At 45.3% G+C, this 21,087-nt stretch overlaps 1 protein-coding gene across 1 annotated transcript in view; it reads right to left on the bottom strand.

The window, feature by feature from the left end:
• The window catches only part of DMRT1 (doublesex and mab-3 related transcription factor 1), a 63,247-nt gene extending 43,386 nt beyond the window's left edge, over window positions 1-19,861 (bottom strand). The window contains exons 1-2 of the mRNA XM_037373810.1: window positions 19,568-19,861; window positions 16,644-16,830 (exon numbers count right to left, since the gene is read on the bottom strand). Of these exons, the coding sequence (XP_037229707.1) occupies window positions 16,644-16,830; window positions 19,568-19,852 (472 nt within the window). The 5' untranslated portion in view covers window positions 19,853-19,861. The remainder of the gene's footprint in view (window positions 1-16,643; window positions 16,831-19,567) is intronic.
• Between the last annotated feature and the right edge of the window lie 1,226 nt (window positions 19,862-21,087).

A 21,087-nucleotide genomic window follows, 5' to 3' on the forward strand; every position in this document is an offset into this window, starting at 1 on the left:
AGTTGGTCTTTGGCCTGTACCTGTAATTCCTGACTCCAACATACATACAGGTTGAACCTTCCCACAGCCCTCCCTCCAGCTGCTCAACAAGCAAGGTGTCCTCTTCAAGGGAGACTGTCTGTGGCTGCATTTTCCACCAGCAAGATGAGACTACCAAGGTTAAGAAAGCAGTTTTCAGCTGGTTTTTTGTTTGTTTGTTTGTTTTGTGGCGTTTTTTACCCCACAAATGTAATTGCTGGCAAGGAGAGGGTCCTCCCCTGCCTCAGAGCTTGCCACATTACAACACCTGCACTTGATGGGCAGCCCTTAGGTCCACTGCTTTAAAGGGAGCAATTTTTGAGAGGAATGCAGCTCTCAATGAGGCAACTGCTGCTACACCATCAGACTCCTACTCTGTCCCTCCACCTGCCCTTTCAAACAAGAGGTCTGCTGCAGGAGCTGCGCTCACACCTTGGCTGTCTTCACCCTCTACAGGGAAAAACTGCGAAGGGCTCCTGGGTTCTTTCCCTACCACTAGCCACAAATTTTAACATTTTGCAAGTTGCGAACAGGATGCGATTAAAAATACGGGATTGAACCTGTACAAGAAGGAACCAAAACTAGACAAGTAAACCAAATAGTGGTTAAAATTCTCACCCAGATTTTGGAACATCAAATCTACAACGTAGCAGCATCAGAGGCTCTCCCTGCCTGAGCAAGGCTCTTGTAGTGAGCCAAGAGTATCCCTTCATGCAGTTGTGCCCTTGGATCTCTAAGCTCTTTTCTATGTATTTACTAATTCCTGTAGAGAACTGATGCTACTTTTTTTGCACTATGTACACAGTGTGAAATACGGCCCACTCTTTCACAGAAGATCAATATGATGCACGATAAATACTGTTATTGATCTTGCAGTGTTGTAGACGACTCTCCAGCTCTATGGCATATTAATAGTAGTTAACCAGTAATTCATTTCAGGATGGCCAGGATTTTCTTTTAAGGAAGTTAAGTTCTCAGGGTCAGTTACACATGTGGGTCTTACACAGTCAGTAATCTATGAGGGGCTCCTGCCTTCACTTAGCAGAGCATGGTGAAAAACAGTGGTCCAATCCTCAGTTAATGTAAACCAGTCTCAGACCATTTACTTCAATAAAACTACGGTGATTCACACAATTACAGATATGCATGGGAAAATCAACGCAGAAGGAAGTATATATATCATTCTTTCCCTTCTTACTTTTCTGATAGAAATTTTCTGGAGAAAGAAGAAACGTCAGGGAATTTACAGGAATTTCTATCATCCCATCTGTCTCAGTGATGCAAACTGTTTTTAAGAACATGCACTGAGAAATGCAAACACTGAAGTTCTGTCTGTAATGTTCACTCATTCTGTACATAAATGTGGACTATCTTCTGTTCCTACCAGTACTGTTAAGAGCCACTTACACATATTATTATACACTAATAATAGTAATTTAAATATGCATGGGTAAGCCTCCAATGCTGAGGTCAAATGGCACAGAGTCCATGCTATTAGACTTCTTCACCATCTAAACCAGGGCAGTAGCACCAAACTGACTACTGGGAAAGGTTACTGGACCACGCTTGGGAATCTGGGGGAGAATATTAGTCAGCTTGGGACAGACACACACCAGGAACTGTTTCAGAGATCAGGATAGCACATACAGTCAGATTTCAATATAGTGGCATGGTTCAATTTACTCACGTGGCCATAGCAGCTGATTAGTTTCCATCTGATTGGGTATTTCAGAAAAGGGATCCTGTATATGTGCTGTGGCCATTAAGAGAATTTCATTGCCCGTGTCTATTGACGTGAGTTCTTACACCTACGGCTAGCAGTTCTTACTTCTTCTAAGCCTACAGAGACTCTGCACATACACAGACATGCTGTTGAAAATGCAGAACTGAGACTACTCAAGTAACACACTCAAGGAGCAGGAAGGCATTCCCAGTGAGCAGAGTTCAGCTTCTGGTAGTTTACATTTCCTATAGTTTTCAATTCAGAGTGAGTGTTTTCATCACTGCAGTGTTACTATCTAGCTGCAAGCCAGTCTCTGTGGCAGGAGACAGCTATGCCATTAAACACCAAAAATTAATTATTCAATCAGGAAACACTTGCCTTCAGACCTCAAGAGTCCTGGATCCACACCTGACAGTCTCCCCTTGCTCAGTATATAAAGTATCAGTAAACTCTTATTAAACTGGTTTGGCAATATTAAGTCTCGCAGCACATTAGTCCAATTCATAGCTGGCTTTGAGGTCGGACAGTAGCCTTGAATGAGGCCAGTATGAAATCACTCCCTAACATCATAATCAGAAACACTGGAACAATATGTTTCTCCCACCAGACAAACATGACAGAGCTATTTCAGATGTCAAAGAAAGCTGGCACCATTACTTACTTTCTGCTGAGACATTCTGCCTCCCAAGGAACAAAGCATGCAAGCTTGCTCTGCCTTTGAGAGGAGTATTTTTGTTCTCTTCCCATTAGAAGTTGCGGATTATCTTTGGTTCCAGTGTTGAACTTTTAGCTTGCTATAAAGTTAATGTGCTAGACAATGTTCATTCCAGGCAAGGCTGTGGGGCTGTGTATTTTCTGCCACCCCCAAAAAAGGCCATTATCTGTAATTACCCATTACCATGCATAATTATTTCTTCTATTCTGGTCTATGGCCCCCAGGACTTTATGCTGTTACAGCTCACTGCTTTATCTTATCAAATTTGTTAAGGAAGCTTTTTTGACCTTTTGAGCACTTGTCACAGCACATACAAAAGCCAGCAGTAAATTGTCTAAGCATGCAGTGTGTAATTTATTACTTGTACATTGCACAGTGATACCATATGAAGTATTACACATCAACACCTTCCCGGTTCACACTTCCTGCTTTAGCTAAAATGAGAAGAGGAAAGGAAACCTGTTTAGTGAAAGAAGGAAGGGAACAGGAAGAGACTGGAGTCTCTCAACGGGAATTTGAGGAACACAACAGCAATACCTGGCTAAGCCTAAATGTCAGGCTCTGGAGAAGGTCCCAGCTGCTCTCCTCTCCAATGCCACATTTCCTCTTTCTCTTCTCCATCCCCAGAGTCTGATTTCACCATTTCGGCTTCTTTTCACACCTATGTAATTCTGCTGAGCCCTACTCTTTCACATAGAAGCCCACTTACTGCTCCTTCAGTAAGCAGACAGGGCTTTAACATCAACACCCCCATACCCAGCCCCCACACTCCCCATTTACAATTTCTGTCAATGCAGTACAGGTTCCCAAGAGAACAACTTGCTCCGATATGAGATTCACAGGGACTGCCCTTTATGGATACTGATGTGAGTGCACAAAGGACCAGGTTTTCACCTCCACTGCTCTCAAAGCCCCCACCAAAGGGCCAGACACTGACCTGCATCCCAGTACCACTCAGTTTGACTAAGCCTCACTGCACTACATGGGTCCATGCATTATGTCCCTCTTCCTCATAAAGACATTGAAATTGGACCTTACAGAGAAGCAGGGCTCTCAACAAAACAAAGAGGGCTGACTCCCTGCATCCTGATCCTTGTTTTCCCCTCAGTCCTCTTTTGATCAATATACTCCAGAGGGTGCTTTATTTTAAAGCCTCTTCTTTCAGGTGTTTACACGTGTAAAACTTTCAGCCCACAACCCTATCTGAAAAGAGGTATTTAAGAAATTATCACTTAGCAACTTCTAGTAAAACAATAATGTTGATGCTTTTGAACTGTGTGATTAAATAAACTTGCCACATACAAGGAAATCTGAGATATCTTTCTCCCATCATGACAAACAAACCATCACAGACCAGGTAATCTGGACTAAAAGTGCACAGTATGAATTACTGTAGCACAAGGTATGCAGAATCAGGCCTTTCAGATCTGCCAGTGAGAGCCTTCTTCCTCAAAGCAGAAGGGGGGGGGGGGGGGAAGGGACACTGAACCCCTGAAAGCATCCCTGAATAAGAGATGGCTACCCAGGCCACTGCAGTGAAGACAAAACCCTTCCCTGAGTTTCTCCACAGTTTGCAGACCTCTGGTCTACTGCTCTGTGCTGGCTCTCAGCCAGCAGGGAGATGGAGATCTTCACAGTGGTACAATGAAGGGACAGTCACTGTCCCTTCGAGATGAGCCAGCAAACACAGGTGAAGGGCATGGTCTGCAGAGCCAAAGAGAGCCTGTGCGCATAGCCCTGTCCTGGAGCCTGGCTTCTGAGACATACAGGGCTGTCCTACTTGCATTCACCTATGGAAAACCAGCTCTGCAGCCCTCACAACTGTTTTGACCAGAAAGCTCTCTTTCAAGACAAGCATTTTTTTTCTGCCTCCCCCAACTGCCAGTAACCCCATCTCAAGCTCAAACACCAAATCCAGCAGTTCTTCCTCCTTGTTCAGGACTGCCTGTCCAAACAGCCCTGCATGTCCAGCTGTCCTGGTTTTGGCAGGGGTAGAGTTGAGCTTCTTCACAGTAATTCGTATGGGGCTGTGTTTTGGATTTGTGCTGGAAACAGTGTTGATAAACAGGGGGAGGTTTTCGCTACTGCTTAGCAGGGCCGACACAGAGCCAAGGGCTTTTCTGCCTCCCACCCACCAGCGAGAAGCTGGGAGGGGCACAGCTGGCACAGCTGTCCTCAACCAGCCAAAGGGATGTGCCATAACACAGAATGTCACACTTGGCATACAAAGCTGAGGGGAGAAGGAAGAGGGGCACATTTGTTTTTCCAAGTAACCGCTATGCATGACGAAGCCCTGCTGTCCTGGGGATGGCCGAACACCTGCCTGCCGGTGGGAGGTGGTGAATGAATTCCTTGTTTTGCTTTGCTTGCATGCACAATTTTTGCTTTACTTATTCAATTGCCTTTATCTTGAGTTTTACTGTTTTTTTCCCCAGCTCTCTCCCCCATCCCAACTAACATCTATTAGATGGAGAGGTCGAAAAATCTGTTATCACCCATATCAGATGTGTGGGATAAAAGCAGCTGTGTTTCCAGGCTAAAGAGAGTAAATCATAGCCAAACAGCTTACTGCCACCGCAGTCTATAGGTCCTCTCCAATCATACCTGGGGAACACAGCTGCTCAGCAGAGATATACCTTTCTTCTAAAAGCAGAAACATGCATTAAAAAAAAAAAAAAAGAAGAAAAAATTGCACGGTCCAACTGAGCCTCCTACAGGCCTCCTGGCTTCTTCCCTGAAGCTGGAGTGCACCAGTACTGATCTACCCCACCTCCTTATTACAGCGATGCCTCGCCTGGGCACTTAACACCTGCCAACTCGTGCAAGCACTTCTCACCTTCTCCCACCACCCCAAGACCAAACCACCAGTCGTTGCACCCTTCCTGCAGTGGCTCTCTGACAGTGAAGGCAGAGTCTGGGAGCCTCACAACACCCTTCACTCAATGGAGCAGCTGCATGATGAGTTCAGGAAGTGTTATCAGCAAGGAGCGGGCGTAATGTCAGCAGTGTCTGCAGGTGCAGGGCATGCTTCATCCGCCAAGACATCAGTGGCTGTGTTCTCCTGCTTCTCAAAAATTACTTGATTGCCAGAACAATACTCATTTTCACCCCAGAAAGATGAGTATTACTTTTTTTCTCCTCTAGGAGTAAGTCTGGAGCGGTCATTTGAGCAAAGCAGAGTAAGCTTTTCCAGTTTCAACTATGAAGGACGAAATGAATCCTAAATGGGACACCACGTTTTACCAAGAACAACATGTGCCAGAAGGAGACACTCCAGGTATAAAAGTTATACACAGGGACAAAATCTGGGAGGCCCTAGAATTAAGGTTATTTGTTATTGTCTTGCTTGAGCCCTGCAGTGGATACACCCAACACAGAAGCTTTTCATGGGATTCTGCAACCACATTCCGCTTCTGTTCACAATGTCAAAACCCATCTCATGAAACGACACAGAAACTTTCAGCATGAGCTGGTCTAGTCTGGCACAAGCAATTTAGAACAATCTTACTGGGTATTAATTAAATCTTAGATAAGGGGGTCACTAAAAGGCAAAATAAATTGCTGTCTCTCACTCCAGGAAAATGTTTTCCAGTCTTCTAATCATTCCTATGTCTCCTGCCTGAGCCCTTCCAAGTCCAAGCCCAGGTGTGTGGGTCCAGACCATGGCTATATCCCCACTACTAGCTATAAAGAGAAACCCAGGGTGCAGTCCAAATGGGGCAAACAAATGTGATACCTCCAGTGGGGCAAGCCCACGCTCCCAGCCTCCCATTCCTTTTGGCTCAGTGACACTCCTGAACCTGGCATGGTGTGCCTCCATAACCACCACCAACTACCTTTCCAATATCCATTTTAAGCCCACTTCCTGGTATGCACATTCGTCCGGGAACGAGTCCACTAGCTCCACAAGCACCTCACCGGTTTCAGGGAAGACCACACAGCTTACAGCCAAGAGCAGGTCCCTCCCTGTGAGATGTCTTCAGAAACGCCACTGTGTTAAGATTCTCCACTCAGACCTACATTTTAAAGACTGATAGGATCATCCTCAAAACGACGTAACACATACAATACTGATTTTTCTGTCAGTTCAGTTTCCTAATCAAGATGTCATAGGACACAAAAATTAAATGCTTTTCAGAATCTGATTTCATCAATATGTCACTTTGTCAAGCAATTTTGTAACGATAAAAATTACTAACTTGACAGAATATTTTACCCATAAACTTCTGTTAATTTGTATTGTGTGAGCGTCCTTTAACAGCTGCATTTCTCCCCCTCCTGCACATTTCAATTCACTGTGGACTCTTCCACTGTTCACAAAAACTGATGTCAGGCTGCTGGATTTGCAGCCACCCATCCTACCACACTCACTCTTCTTAAACACTGGCAGGACATCAGCTTTCTTCCAGGCCTTAGGGATTTCCCCAGTGTTAAAAGACTTACTGGAAATCAGCATTAACGGACCAGATAGATCCTCAGCCAAATTTTCTGTTGTTTTGTTTTTTTTGCTTTTGTTTCTGTTTTTGTATTAAATACTGCATGCAAGTTATCCAATCCTGCTGGTTTCAGTTACTGCTGGAAATGAAAGCAGAATGTCACCATGTCCATACACAGCCATATCACTTGTGTTTTTTCAAAGCAAAGATCAGAAAAAAATATTAAGCATTTTTTCTTCTCTTCTGCAGGCAGAATTATTATCCCATAATGGGTCAAATGACTGTTAACTCTGTGTGTGTGTGTTTTCCTAATACAATTAAAAAACCTACCAGTTTTAAGGTTTTTAACAAAACAACACTTCTCAAAGGAAAACGGCATTTGGGAGAAAAAAACAAGAAGGGAGAAATCCCATCCAGAAGACTGCAGCTTGGCACAGTAAGTTTCTCACTCGTACATACAGCTCCAGCCAAGAGAAGCTGAAATACCACCAATTTCAGTAGAACTGGTGAACGCACATTTTGTTCACATTTAGCATACACTTAATAAAAATGATCTGCTGCAAACATTTAGCATGCAACTTAAAAATCTGCCTAATGTGCCTGAAGAAGTAAAACCTACAGAAAATAATTTTCATTATCACACTCAGTGGAAGCTTCAGGCCCTTAGTAAGATGTCTACAGCAGCAAATGTCACTTTCAACATCTTCTGCCACTGACTAGAGCAGAGTAGTTGATATTTTAATGTGGACTGGTGGGGCAATGCTTGTCCTTTCCGTACTTGCACTTTTATTCTTTGTAATATAGCTATAGTGATTGTATTAAAATCTTTATCAGCAAAAAAAGAATGGCTTTAGTAAAGAAAAAACATTCAAAATCTTTGAACATGGCTTTTATTTTTGTGAAGATGCTAAGCACTATTTTAATGCTCCAGCATATGTTTGCTCATGCTGAACTAAGACTGCAGGATTATTTACCTATCTAAAATTATTAGCATGCATGACAGCTAACAGGATTTGGACCAACAAAATTAGGGCTTCAGAAAATTAGGAGCATGAGAAATAAATGCTGTTTTCAATCATCAGTATTACAGCTGGGAGTATGACTACTACGTGTGCATATGTATGTATACATGTTATTATTCACCTCGAGATACCTGGTTTGAGAAACAAATTTACAAACATTTAACTTGTTCCATTCAGACATCTGATGTGCTACTGAAGTGTGTAAAAGGAACAAAACTTAGAATCAACACAACTTTTAAAAAAATAGAGGAAGAAATTAAAAAAGAAGGGAAATTAGGAAAGGAAATCAGATTTCTAGACAGTGATGGAAAACAGCCTGAACGCCTCCCGGCACAAAGAAGCAAAATTGAGAGGAGAAAGAAACTCAGCGTGTATTAAATGTAAAGGGATTTAAGTCATTAACAACAGATCAAAGAGAATATTAGAAGGGAGGGAAAGCTTTACAAGTGTCTGAGATAGCAGACCTTGGACGAAATATGACTGGGATAAAATCATTATGGCTCACAATAAAAATAATAAAGGGAGTAGGATGATGGCTGGAATTAGCTGGAGTCCATGCTTGACTATAAGCTATACGATGACAGAAACCCAAAGGGTTTCTAAACAAGACCAACCAGAAGTAACACGAGTGCTTTTTCACTCTATGTACTCAATATGTGATGGAAAAACTAGTATCAGGAGTGGTACAGAACCACTGTTAACACCCACAGGACCTGGGCAAGTGAGCAAAAATCACATGCACATGCATCACTTGTACATGATCACCAGTGCTGCATGAATGCCACAACATTGGCGCTCACAAAATCTTTCATGCAAATGCAAATAGATCACTAATGAATTTTGTTCATGCACAACTCACTGACAGAGACACACAGTGACTGGAACTACAGTGGCTTACATCAGCTGAGGTTCAGTTGTATCCATGACTATAGGCATCCAAGTCAGCAAATGGTGGCCTATGCTGTAAGCAACAGAAATAGCATGAATAGAGACTAGAGACAGGAACTGGAGAAAAAAACCCTATAAAAATAGTTAGGCACCCACTCTCATTGCAAAGGAAAAGAAGCTCAGTGCTTAACTGACTCTCTGCAAGCTCCCAAAGAAAACACAGGACAGAAGCACATGAACAATGTTTGTACCTAAGTAGATGAGCTATTTATTAACTCTGATTAAGACTATCAGGTACTCAAAATCAGGAGAAAGTTTACCAAAGTTCAGAAAAAGAAAAAAAAAAAAAAAAAAAGAGGCATTCGAAGAAGCATATGAAAAAGCATTCCTCCAAAAGAAACCTTCAAAACTGCACTTTAGTCCCCATGTCATTAAGTGACAAATCCACTGAAAATGGGAAACGCGCCAACAGGCTGAATTAGAAAGTTGATAAATAAAATGAATGGAAACAGTCTTAAAGGTATAAGAAAGCACATGGAAAAAAGAAAAGGCAAGAAATCATGCCAGTGCTCAGTTAAGGAAGCATGCAGCACCCCTTCACTCCCCAACCTCTATCTTTTCTAAAAACAAAAGGAAGACCCCACACATTCAGTTAAGTCATAATAACTGTTTCAAGGGCACAGAAAGGAACAAGAAGTTAGCTGCAGATAAATGTCGTAATATGCCCATGGACAGAAAAGTCTTAGTACATCTTCTGCTCCTGCTCTCTTCCTTATCTCAGTGTTCACAATGATGAATGGAAATGACAAGCTGGCATAAGTAACTCTCTAAATGGGAAGACACATGTGCAAATGTCAACATGACAGAGGAAGAGCTTCCAAGGCACAAAAAACAACAGGGTTGCCCACTAGCCCCAGTGGCCTTCGGTGAGAGGAGAAACCCTGAGCACCCAGGTGCTAGGACAGTGTACATGGTAAATAAAGTCCACTCAGTGTGCGGCAAACACCACTCAGCAGGGACCTCGTTCTGAATGGCAGCTCTATGTCTGGAAACGTCACCTGGTGCGAGAAAAGTCAGACAAAAAGATGCTGCAAACACAGAAAGCCCTAGGGTGAAAGCTTTTGGAAAATGGAAAAAAAAAATCTACTCCCAATTCTTTAAGGGAAAAAAGCTCTTCTGAAATGTGAAAGAAGGATGGGAATACCTGCTGAGCTCCCTGTGCATTCTCCCCTCCACCCATCCACCCAGAAGGTGGTCACAGAAGCCCTGGGCTGGGCAGCCCTTCTCTCCCAAAGTAAGCAGGTCTGAGTAGGTCACAGCTGCTCCCCTGGCACCCCTGCCTTGCCAGCATGCTGCAGAAAGCTTTTCCCAGCCCCCGCCTCTTGTGAAGACAGCACTGGACAAGCCCTGCAGTACCACCTGAACAGAAAAAGAAAAGCAATCTTCCCTGAGGTCTTCAAAATCTTTTAATGCTATTTATTTTTACACTATTTACTTCCACTGAAGCTTCAGACAGGATCAAAAGCCTGAAAAGAAAAATAAAACTTCATTTACAGCCTTAAAACTCTGAAAATTGCTACTAATGCTACCAGTTTCACCGTCATGACAGAAATAGCACACTTTTGACAGTCTGTGCCTCACTGAATAAACACGTATGGCACTTCAGACATTAGCTCAGTTAAAACACCGACACCTAAACACACACACATGCACACACACATGAAGCTGCAAAGACAATGAACAAATATGGCTTGAAAGGAGGAGCAAGGAAAGTGCAAGCTTTGCAAGCTTCAGGATCCAGAACTGGAGAATTAACTGGAAACATCTAATCAGGGATGCAGAACCCTGTAACATTATGATTTATTTAACACAGTCAAACAATAGCCAGAGGCAATGAATCATATAGATGACAAAGCTGCAGGAGATTTCCGTCATCTAGTTTCACCTGCACATTGATCAGAGTTTACCCCCATATTAATCACTTGAGATCATAATCTAACACACTCTTAAACACCTCTCCTGATTATGCTTCACTTACCCCCTTGTCCTTATGCAGGTCACTCCGTTGCTAATTGCACTTCTAGTTAGGAGAAAAAGTGTCTACTGTCTAATTTAATTTTGTCTTTTTTAGTTTCAAGCCGTTGCTCCTTGTTATGCTGTCACAAGCACTGTAAATAATCCCTCCCCCTCCTCCATATTATTACCTCTCAAATATTTATAGACTGTTATATCCACCCTTAGTCTCCTTTTCTACAAGCCATACATCATTTTTGTCACCCTTCCCTCTATCCTTTCAGATTTATCTATGTCCTTTTATAATGAGATGCTCAAAACTCCTTGCAACGTTCCCAAGTACGGTGAAACTACAGCAGTGCAGAGAGGCAGCAATGCCTTGCTTCACAAACAATGCCTTTTTAAAGAACTCTGAGCAAAATGCACACTATTTTGGTAGGAACTGAAAATTACAAAGCCATGGCAGCCACACTGTGGAGTGCTTTGTTCATCGCATAGTTGAAATTTAAAAAGCCTATCAGGGGCGAGTTTTATCCCAAACCAAGGAAAGATTGTTCAAAGTGAAACACTTTCTCAGTATTTGCTTGAAGGAGATTTAGCAACTGAGAAAACCACCTTCCAGGCAGAAGACCATCTCCAGCAACTGCTTCCCCAGACAAAGTCTAACTCACGCTGTAGAAATAATGCCAATGCAAGAGAGGTACGGCAGTTCACAAACTCTTACAACAGACACATACAAATGTGGTTTTCTCTCATCTGAACTACAACCAGCTGAAGAAAAACAGATGGTTATGGATGGGAAGGTATTAGTTATTCAGAGGTGAAAGATGCAAAACTTATGTTTGCCAGCTGTTACTATCCAGTAAAGACACATCACGTTCAGCTATGCCCTCTTCTTAACAGAGATCTGTTGGCTGTCTGAGAAGCCAGGGCAAAGGATCAGGAAGCAATGGATGGGGCTGCTTGGCCAGGAAGCAATGGATGGGGCTGCTTGGCCCTGAGTATCAAAGGAGAGTCTGCAGGACCAGGAACCAGCCAGCAATTAAACCTGGTGAAGAAGCAGCAGTGGGCGTAGCAGGAGAAAATAACTGTTAGAGAGTAATGAGGAGACAAAGACCAAAGGAAAGAGTAGGATGATGGACCCATAACCACTGCAGACCCACCAAGACCTCTGAGGCCATCCAGCCATCATGTTAGCCCTGGCACATGCAGACAAAGCAGCTAGATGCCTCCTTCTCCTTAGTGCTCAGCCTGCTGAGGCTGCTGCCACCTGAACTAGCAATCCTCTCCACCACCTGTTAACCTCCACGGTGCTAATGTTCTATTGGAATCTAACATAGATTTAGTCATTGAGTGGTTTTAGGTCAAAAGAGTCAAGATTTCTTTCCCAGGCTTGCAAATGCTGATCAGTATTGAAGCTAGCTGAATTCCAAATTTTAGTACGTATGACACAATGTCAATACAAAAAAGTAGGCATTCCATAGATTCACAGTGTAGTTCAGCTTAGAAAGGACCTCTGGAGGCCAGCTGGCCCAAACTCTGCTCAGAGTAGGCCAAGCTTTCCAGTTGGATGATGTGGCTCAGGCACCATTCAGCAGTTTTAAGCCTCCCCAAGGATGGAGGCTCCACAACTTCTCTGGGCAACCTGCTCCAGTGCTTAAGCACTCCTGTGGTGAAACGTCCAAGGCTGCTTCCTCATGTTGCCTATCAGAGACTAAAATGAGACTTTTTTGACAAAACAAAAATTCTGACAGCATATGGCATTATACTGTAAAGACTTAAAATGACCTTCTTTCAGAAAGAAAATTTCTCCTTTTCTTTTAAAGCCAAGCCGTGGTATCTTCCAATTATAAAAACATTTTTCTTCTTTATTACCTATGCAGCACAACATCTGGAAGGTCATGACATTGATTTTTGAAATCACAGTAGTTTTGTAGAAATGCAAAAGATAACATTAAAAAAAGCAAAGGAAAAGTAAAGAAGGCCAGGCAGGATTCTCAGAGGCATCTAGGGCACTGCAAGTTCAAAGGGATCTTAGTACCATCGTTCATTAGGCACAGCATTACTGCTGACCCCACTACAGTCCACAGTTATAGGTAGATAAAACCTCATCTGTTCCTCCAAGGGTTTCAAAGTGAAAGCTGCTCCTATCTGGAGAAATGTAAAAAGAACACTATTTTGTTTCTGTCACACATAATAAACGCAGCAAAGTGAAATATCAAACTCAAGCTTATTACTCACAATTGCTGACAATGATGTGTTTAACTTGTCAGCCAGTGATGCTGCAAAGGCACCTGAGCAATGTCATTATTTATGGTCAATGGAAAACCAATGGGAAATCGACCACCACAGAGGACAGGAGCAGCAGCTGGAATGTAGCATCATATGGTAATCCCATCCATACTGGATTCTTCTAAACTGGGCCAACATGAATGCAGAGCAGCAGAAAGATGGGGTGCTCTCCAGCACCTTCCAATCACCAGGTAATGTATGTTGCAGTCACCCCACCCATTCCATAAATGCCAAACACGACCTTTAAGTCTGTGATGAGGACCAAATAAAAACAGAGGAAAGGTGAAATGCACTGTCTCCTTCCTTTAGTGTGAGCAGCTCTCACTGGAAGGTGTTTCATGATCATGCTCCCCCCTCACCCCCCAGTGATTTCTAAATATTAAAATGGCAGAGTTACCAAAATGACATGGAAGAGGGAAGAACCCAGATTTTATAAATTAAGGATGTCTGTAAGGCACATTTTGAATGCCCCACAACAGTCTTTTCCTGAGTTTTGCACACTAGTTAACCTAACAAGATGAACTTACCCTGCAGAAGGAAGGACAATTACTTTAGATGCTCTGGAATCATGACTTTTTGCTGCTCTGTACTATTAAATGGCCTTCGCTCTCAGCAGCCTGCAACTTTTGAAGTAAAAATGCACAGACTACAAGATCTGTTTGCAATCGGTTCTGCTAACTCCCTGAGACCATGGTCTGCTCCCTTCCAACTGAACTGCAGATTACCAGTTTGCTTTTCAGTGGGAAACATACGCTGTATCCAAAGTAAACACAGTTTCCAAATTTGAGATAGTAAAGGCACAACCCCTATGCTATGAACATAGTAATTCACTTCTACACTTTTCAAACCTAGCGTGTCACAAAAGAATCTGAAAAATTGTCTCTTGTCTCTCCAGGTGTCACAATATCTCTCATCTGCCGATAAAATGGATACAGCAAGGAAAGACTCTCTCTGGCACTACATATTTTGTGTGACTCCTTCACACATTACTCCTCTGCTGGCAAACAATGCTCTGCACAATGTAAGTCCAAAAGAAAAACAGCTATGTGAAGCCAAAACTTACAGGAGGAATAGAATTACCACTGTCAAAACCACCTCTTGCCCTGTCTAATGCGTGCTGTACAGGGCACACCGCGCTCCCAGAAGCAACCAGTTCCCCTGGGGCTTGCAGGGGGCTGCTGACTTCCCCTGCTGCACAGGGTTTCACTCTCTCTGCCTGCCTTAATGAGGATTGTAAATCCTTGCAAAACCAGCACCTCAGCCTACCAAACTGAGACACTGTGACATTTGCTGTGATGGGGTCTCTCATTTTGCTTGCAGTTGAGGGCACCTGCAAAATGATAAAACGGAAATGCAAGAATCCTTCAATTACCTGGTTCTGAAAACACCTAAACCAAGAACTTCATGTCACATCACACACAGTAGCTTCTTGTCTAACAGATGATCTTCATATACTAAAAAAATAAAGCATCAGAGTATTTAAGCAGTATCCTCACTGAAAAAACAGACTTTCCAGGGTGAAGCCAGTACTCTGACATCTGATGAAGCCACCCTACAGTCTGGCTGAAGGCAGAGCACTTTCTGCAGCTTCACAGCCAGCACGGTCACTGGTGGCATTAAATCCATACCTACCAAGTACTTACAGTGCTTTCAAAAGATGAGCCTACCAAATTATTTGAGACAGAACTTTATGCAGTGCAGTTGCCTTCGAGATAAGCATGAATTTCTGTTGCTACTTAGGTGTCTATAAACAAAATTATGAACCAAATTTCCTACTCCTTCCCAGATTATTCTACTTCTGGTGGACAAAGCTGACCCTGGCTTGATTCTTGGATGGAATCACATCTTCACTCTGGAGATAAAGCTGTGTATTTTAAATGTTGTTCACCCAAACACAGTTATTCAGTAAAATACTTGAGAAACAATGTATTTGAATAGCTCACAAAGGAAAATCCATTGTAAGAAAGACAACTGGAAACCATTTACAATTGCTTTGATCAAAAAATTTTCAAACCATTCAAGTTACTTTAAAATTGGGCATCTTCATGTTTTCAAGACTTTATTCAAGCATATAAATTGCCTTGAGCTTATTTAATGAATGTTTCTCATTAGAAGACCACAATTTAATACAATTAGTAAGAAATTATTAAAGTGGGGTTAATAAATATTTCCACTGACATTTTAAGCACATTATGATTAAAGCTTATGCATATTTTGTTGACAGTCGTTCAATTTCATTTTTTGACCATTCTGTATAAGCAAGGGTTTTCTTCTTTTCCTAAGTTACACCTGATCTCTCCACACCTATAATCTCTTACTGAATATACCACTTTAATCTTCAGCCAGCTTCTTCCTTGTCTATAGACAAACCATGCAGTAATCCAAATATGAAAGGAGTAATTGCATCAATTCAAAGGTGACACTAACATGACTGCAATAATGAAAACAAAAAATCTCATAAAAAGCTATTTCTTGTTTTATCCACCAGTTTTTCTAAAAGCTTCCCAAACAAATTCCTCCACATTGGTCTGAAACTGCCTGTATGCAACGTATGCAAGAAATCCATCTGACAAGGCTTTAAATGGCCTGCAAAACAGAGTAGTATCATTTGACAGACACACATAGACGCTGTACTTTTATCAGTTAGTGCAAGGCATTGTCCACTTCAGAAGCAGCTTTTTAACCAGGAAGTAAATTCACCTGTATTACTGACATCAGCAGCGATGATTAAAAATCAATGACTTTTCCTTTCCTTTATGTTTGTTTTTTCTGTCTACAGAGCAGAAGACAATTACATAATTTTCACTTTTATACATACTCAGTTGCCCTAGCTGTCAGGCATAAGCTCTACACAGGAAAAAGCATTCTGCCTAGAATCTTCACTTCCATGCCTTTAAGTCTCAGTTGTACTTACCCATGGGTTTACTGCAATTGCAGAAAAACATTGGGTTTTGGGTTTGGGTGGGGTTTTTTGTTTCTTGTGACAAGGGTTAAATGCACTACAGTAAGATGTAATAGAGTGGAAGGACTATGTCAGTCTTTCATAGTCATCACACCTGGCCACACCAAACAGATGCACCTCCACATCGAGTCACATAAGGTGGACAGTGCTCTGCTGCTGGGGTCAGTAACATTACCTACATACTTCGCTCCTACACAGTGCTGAAAACCCTCCAGTTGTGAAGAAGATACACAGCCCACCAACATGCAGATGCCAGGACTGTGGCAGAAGCACATTTTGGGATAAAGGAGCAAAGCTCCTTGTAAACCTCTACTTGCAGGTATACACCGCATTGAATTAAATTACAGTGCCAGTCTACATCAAACTTAAATTTTGATTTTCAAGTAAAAATAGTCACTTAAAATATAAAAGATTTCCATTTTGCTAACCATACCAATGGTGTAACACCATTCTCGGAAAGGGGACTCTCCATAATCCCACCGCTGCAGCAAGGGGAAGAGGTGTAACAGCAGGCTGGCATATGCAACATCAGCCCTCACCCCCAGCGGTGAGCATTGCTCTCCCAGCACTTTACCTGATGGTGTGCTGGTTGCTGTCGTGGCTGTACTCGTCGAATGCAGAGGGCTGCTGCTGCCTTCCAACAGGGGACAAGAGCTGCCACCGCTGTTCTTCTTAACGAACACCTCAGGGACACTGGGCAGGGGCCGCGGGCAGCTGATTCCCAGTTCCTCTTCCTGAGCTTGCTGCCTTCTCAGTGCAACCTAGGAACAAGCAGACACTTGTAGGGCATGCTCTCTGGCTTTAGCACAGTTTATAATAGCAACAACAAGACTCAAACTCAAGGCTGGTTTTATCTCCTGGTATTCTCTACAATGCCGACATCACCATCCAGCCAGTGGGTAGCGGAGCATATAAATGAGGTTATAAAGCTATTTAAAACCAACCCTTTTTTGTGTCCAAACATATACGAACAAACCTTTGAAATGCTGGTACCATACACATCTTCGTCCAACAAGGCCAAATTAAGATGCATGAAAGATGACTGCACTCACCAGACACAGCTGCTCTTGGTCAAAGCATACTGTGAAAAGTGTAGTCACTACCTTTCTCTCCGCCAATACATAACTGCTGGGGATAAGAAATTCAGCTGCTTGCAAGGCTCTGCTGTGCCTCTTCATCAATATAAAGCAGCTCTTCATAAGGGCTTATACCTGCAATCTTGCTGCTCTATCTTTGCTGGGCTCCCTCGCTGGCTTTGCTGGAAATCTAGCCCTTCAAGGGAATTTCTATGCACAGTACACTGTACACAAGACATCCACCATGGAAGAAGCACAGCAAAAGTGGTGAACCATCCTGTGAGCATCTCAGCCAGTGCCATAAACACTGTAGGCAGCCGGCCAGGCCTGCAGAAGCAGGAGCTCCCGCTGTTCTTTCCCAACAGATGATGTTCCAAAACCTTGCTGACACTGGCCAAGCTCACAGGCACTATGCAGTCTGAACATGGGTGCAAAAAACCCCACATTCCTCACTCACTGAAGATACAGAGGACCTCTTCTACCTAATCTGAACTGGCAGATAAATTTTGCACAGCTGTCCCCCCATGCCAAGCTGTGTTACATGTCCAGGTGGTACATATGACACTGGGGGCAGCTACCTAACCTGCAATTTGCCAGATGACTGATTTGCATCTGTACTTGAACCTTGAAAATCTATCATAGATTACAGACTAGGATTGTGGGATTTTCTTGCTGAAAATTCTCCTGGGTAACCTGAACTGGACTTCCCTCCATTTCCATGTTCAACAGTAACATTTTTCTAATACAGATGCGTAATACCGTTAAATAATGACAGCTCTTCCACCAGAGACATCCTAAAGAGGAGGTGTAGACTCGCAAACACCACGGGTAACTTTGACTTCACAAGCCAATAACCTTGAACTGTAAAATTCCAGCAGCGCCAAGGGGCTCACTGCAGAAATACATCAAAACGGGGAAAGTCAGACTTTCAATGTGTAACTCCTACACAGATAAGGTTTAGTTAGGGAGGCTTACAAAGCCACTTTCAGAAACTAGCCTGGGAAGAGAAAATACCCAGGAAGGCCACCACCAGAAACCACTAGCAGGAGGCATTCACCACCTGACAGAAGCTGCTGGGCAGCAGGGAAACTGTCTGTGCAGAAGGGGACATCTGCGTGGGCAGCATCCCATTTTGTGCTCCCTCCCCCGAGGCAGGCAGCAAAGGGATTTGTGTTCATTATTCCGTGGTTCTCCCCGGGCAGAGAAACTGCATGAAGTTGGGCATAGTAGTTTCTGTACTGCCACACCACCGACAAGGAAGAATTATTTCAACGAACAAAAGCTCCCATGGGTTCAGAGGACTTCTAGTATACCTGCACTGGATGATTAAATAAAAAAAGTGGAGAAGGATTTAATCCAGGGCTGCAAAGTTTTTTTTAAAATCTGTCAGTAGGACACTCATTTTACGTGGGATCTGAGCGCGCACTAGTTGCAAACTGGGTCGGTGGGTCCTGACGCCTTTCGATTAAATTGGCCGCAGGCGACCATTTGCACCAGAGAGAAGGTGCAAGCCCTCCCGCAGAGCTCAAGCAGCTAGTAGCCATTACGCTCTCAGGACTCCTCTTTGAAGTTTTCAAGATAAGGATCGCAAGGACTAATACAGCGGTCATTTACGTATCCAAAGAGTTGTGACTAAAGCGGGACTACCTAACGGAAAAAGTTAACTTCTACACAAAACTGGGTGCACTTTGGTTCCTTTGCGAATACTACTGAGTCCTTGTTTAGATTCAAGACGAGCCAGCCACTCAGCTATTTACAGAGCCACTCTATGCAAAATCAGGAAGAATGCCTGGTTTTTATTAAATTTAATTAAAAATTAAATAATTAGAAATGCACGCAACCAAAGGTGCACAGCATCAGGGAAAGCAGCTACACCGTCTGAAATCACCAACGCAAAATATTCTCGCTAACCGATTAGTTGGCTAGCTTATGCATTACCTAGTTAAAAACAAGTTGAAAACCGGCAACCTGACGTTAACTGGAAGTCCTTCCCTCTGCAGGTTTTAAAGCAGAACCCCGCAGGTCAGGGCTGCCAACACGTTTCGGCGCTGCCCGTCCTGCGAAGGGACGCACGCCGCCACGCCCGCAGGGAGCCGCCACACGCTCACCGCCAGCCTACCGCGACTGGAACCCTAAGCGCCCTCAGGGCATCTCCTGTTTTTATGCATAAGACAGAAAATAGTAACGCACGAGAAAGATAGCGAAAAGCCTCGTTAATTCGGGAAGGCAGCGGTGCGCCCCCCGCCCCCAGCGCGCCCCCCGCCCCACGGCACAGCGCCCGCCGGGCGGCGAGCAACGGCCCCACCGACGGCGGCGGCCCGGGCAGACAGCCCAGCCCGCTCCGGGCAGACAGCCCACCCCGCTCCGGGCAGACCCTGCCGAGGCGGCGGCGGCCAGCGGGCGGCCGCCCCGCGGGGCTCACCTGTGCTGCCATCACCCGCTGCCGCTCAGCGATCAGGCTGCACTTCTTGCACTGGCAGTCCCGCCACATGCAGAATCGCTTGTGCCCCTTCAGCGGCGAGGAGTAGCCGTGGTTGCGGCAGCGGGCACACTTGGGCAGACGCGGCGGCTTCTTCCCCGCCGTGGCGGCGACCCTGTCCGCCGGGGAGGCCGACGTGAGGGCCGCCTCCTTGCCGAAGCCGCCCGCCTTGTCCCTCGGCCCCGCGGCGTCCGGGGACTTGCTGAGGGCCGGGGAGTCACTGGGCATCGCGGAGACCTGGGGGCAGCCAGGCGAGGGGTCGGCGCGGCTCTGCCCTGGCCCGGCCCTGCCCGCCACCCTGCGCGTTTTGACGGGCGGCGGCAGCCCGACGTCGCCGCTGCCTCGCAACTCCCCCTGGCCGCGCGGTGCGGGCGCGGAGCCCTCTCTCCCCCGCGGGCAGGGGGGGGCGGCCACTCCTCCCTTCCCCCTCCTTCTTTCCACCCTGGCCGGCTCGCGGCGGCCGCCGGGCGGGCAGGGGCAGGGGCGGCTCCCGCCCCGAGCAGGTGGCCAGCCGTCGGGTGGGCGGCGGGCTGGTGGGTGCGGGGCCGCCGCGGCCCCAGTCCCCTGGCTCCGTGCTGGGGGGAACGACGAGGCTCGGCCCAGCCACGCTGCCCGCCGGAGCCGCACGACGAGGCGTCTGTCGGCCCTGGGGGGAGGCGGCGGCCCTGCGGCCCCCCTGCCCGCCCTCCCTGCCGGGGCACGGGCCGTGGCGCCGGGCCCGGCCTGGGGGAGTGAGCCCGGCCCCAGAGAGGCCGTTTGTGAGCCCCGTGTGCCCCTGGGTCGAGCAAGGCCGGGCTTGGTTGGCCGACCGACATGGCCTGGCCGGGGGAGAGGCGTGAGCCCAACTACGACACGGCACCGCGCAGCAAGGCTGCCCCTTGCCGAGGCCTCGGGCTCCCGGCCGGGCCGCGGCTCCCGGTTGCGGGCCGCCCAGCGCGCACATCCCTGGGTGGGTGCGGACACACCGGGACCAGACCCGCGTGGGCAGGGGATCCCAGCAGGCACGGAGCAGGGGGCACGGCGCGGTGAGCAGCACCCCTGGGCAGGCGCGGGTGGCTGGAGCGGCTGTACTCTGCAGAGCAGGACAGCAGGAGATGCTTTTTCTTCTCTGTTTTACATAGGCTCCCCTGCCGACTTGGCACTGTGTGATTTATAGACCCATGCAGCTCTACAGATATTATTTACAGTATTAATATTTCCTCTGTTACACCTTTAAATCTTTCTGGGCTCAACTTTAGATGACGCTATCTTCATGCTGAAATGAAACTATTAAATTACATCTCAATCTAAGATGAATGACAACTGTCAAATGAGTGACTCAACAGAGATGAAGCAGAAAGCGCCTGAGATTATGTGAGGCTGATTTATAAAGATTGCATAAAGAATTCTATAACCCCAGCTTCATGACTCAGCATATCAGATGGTAATAAGTTACAGTAGGTAGAAATTTATTTCTGCTAGAA

Source organism: Falco rusticolus, chromosome Z (assembly GCF_015220075.1).
Source record: "Falco rusticolus isolate bFalRus1 chromosome Z, bFalRus1.pri, whole genome shotgun sequence".
In the NCBI taxonomy this organism is placed as follows: domain Eukaryota; kingdom Metazoa; phylum Chordata; class Aves; order Falconiformes; family Falconidae; genus Falco; species Falco rusticolus.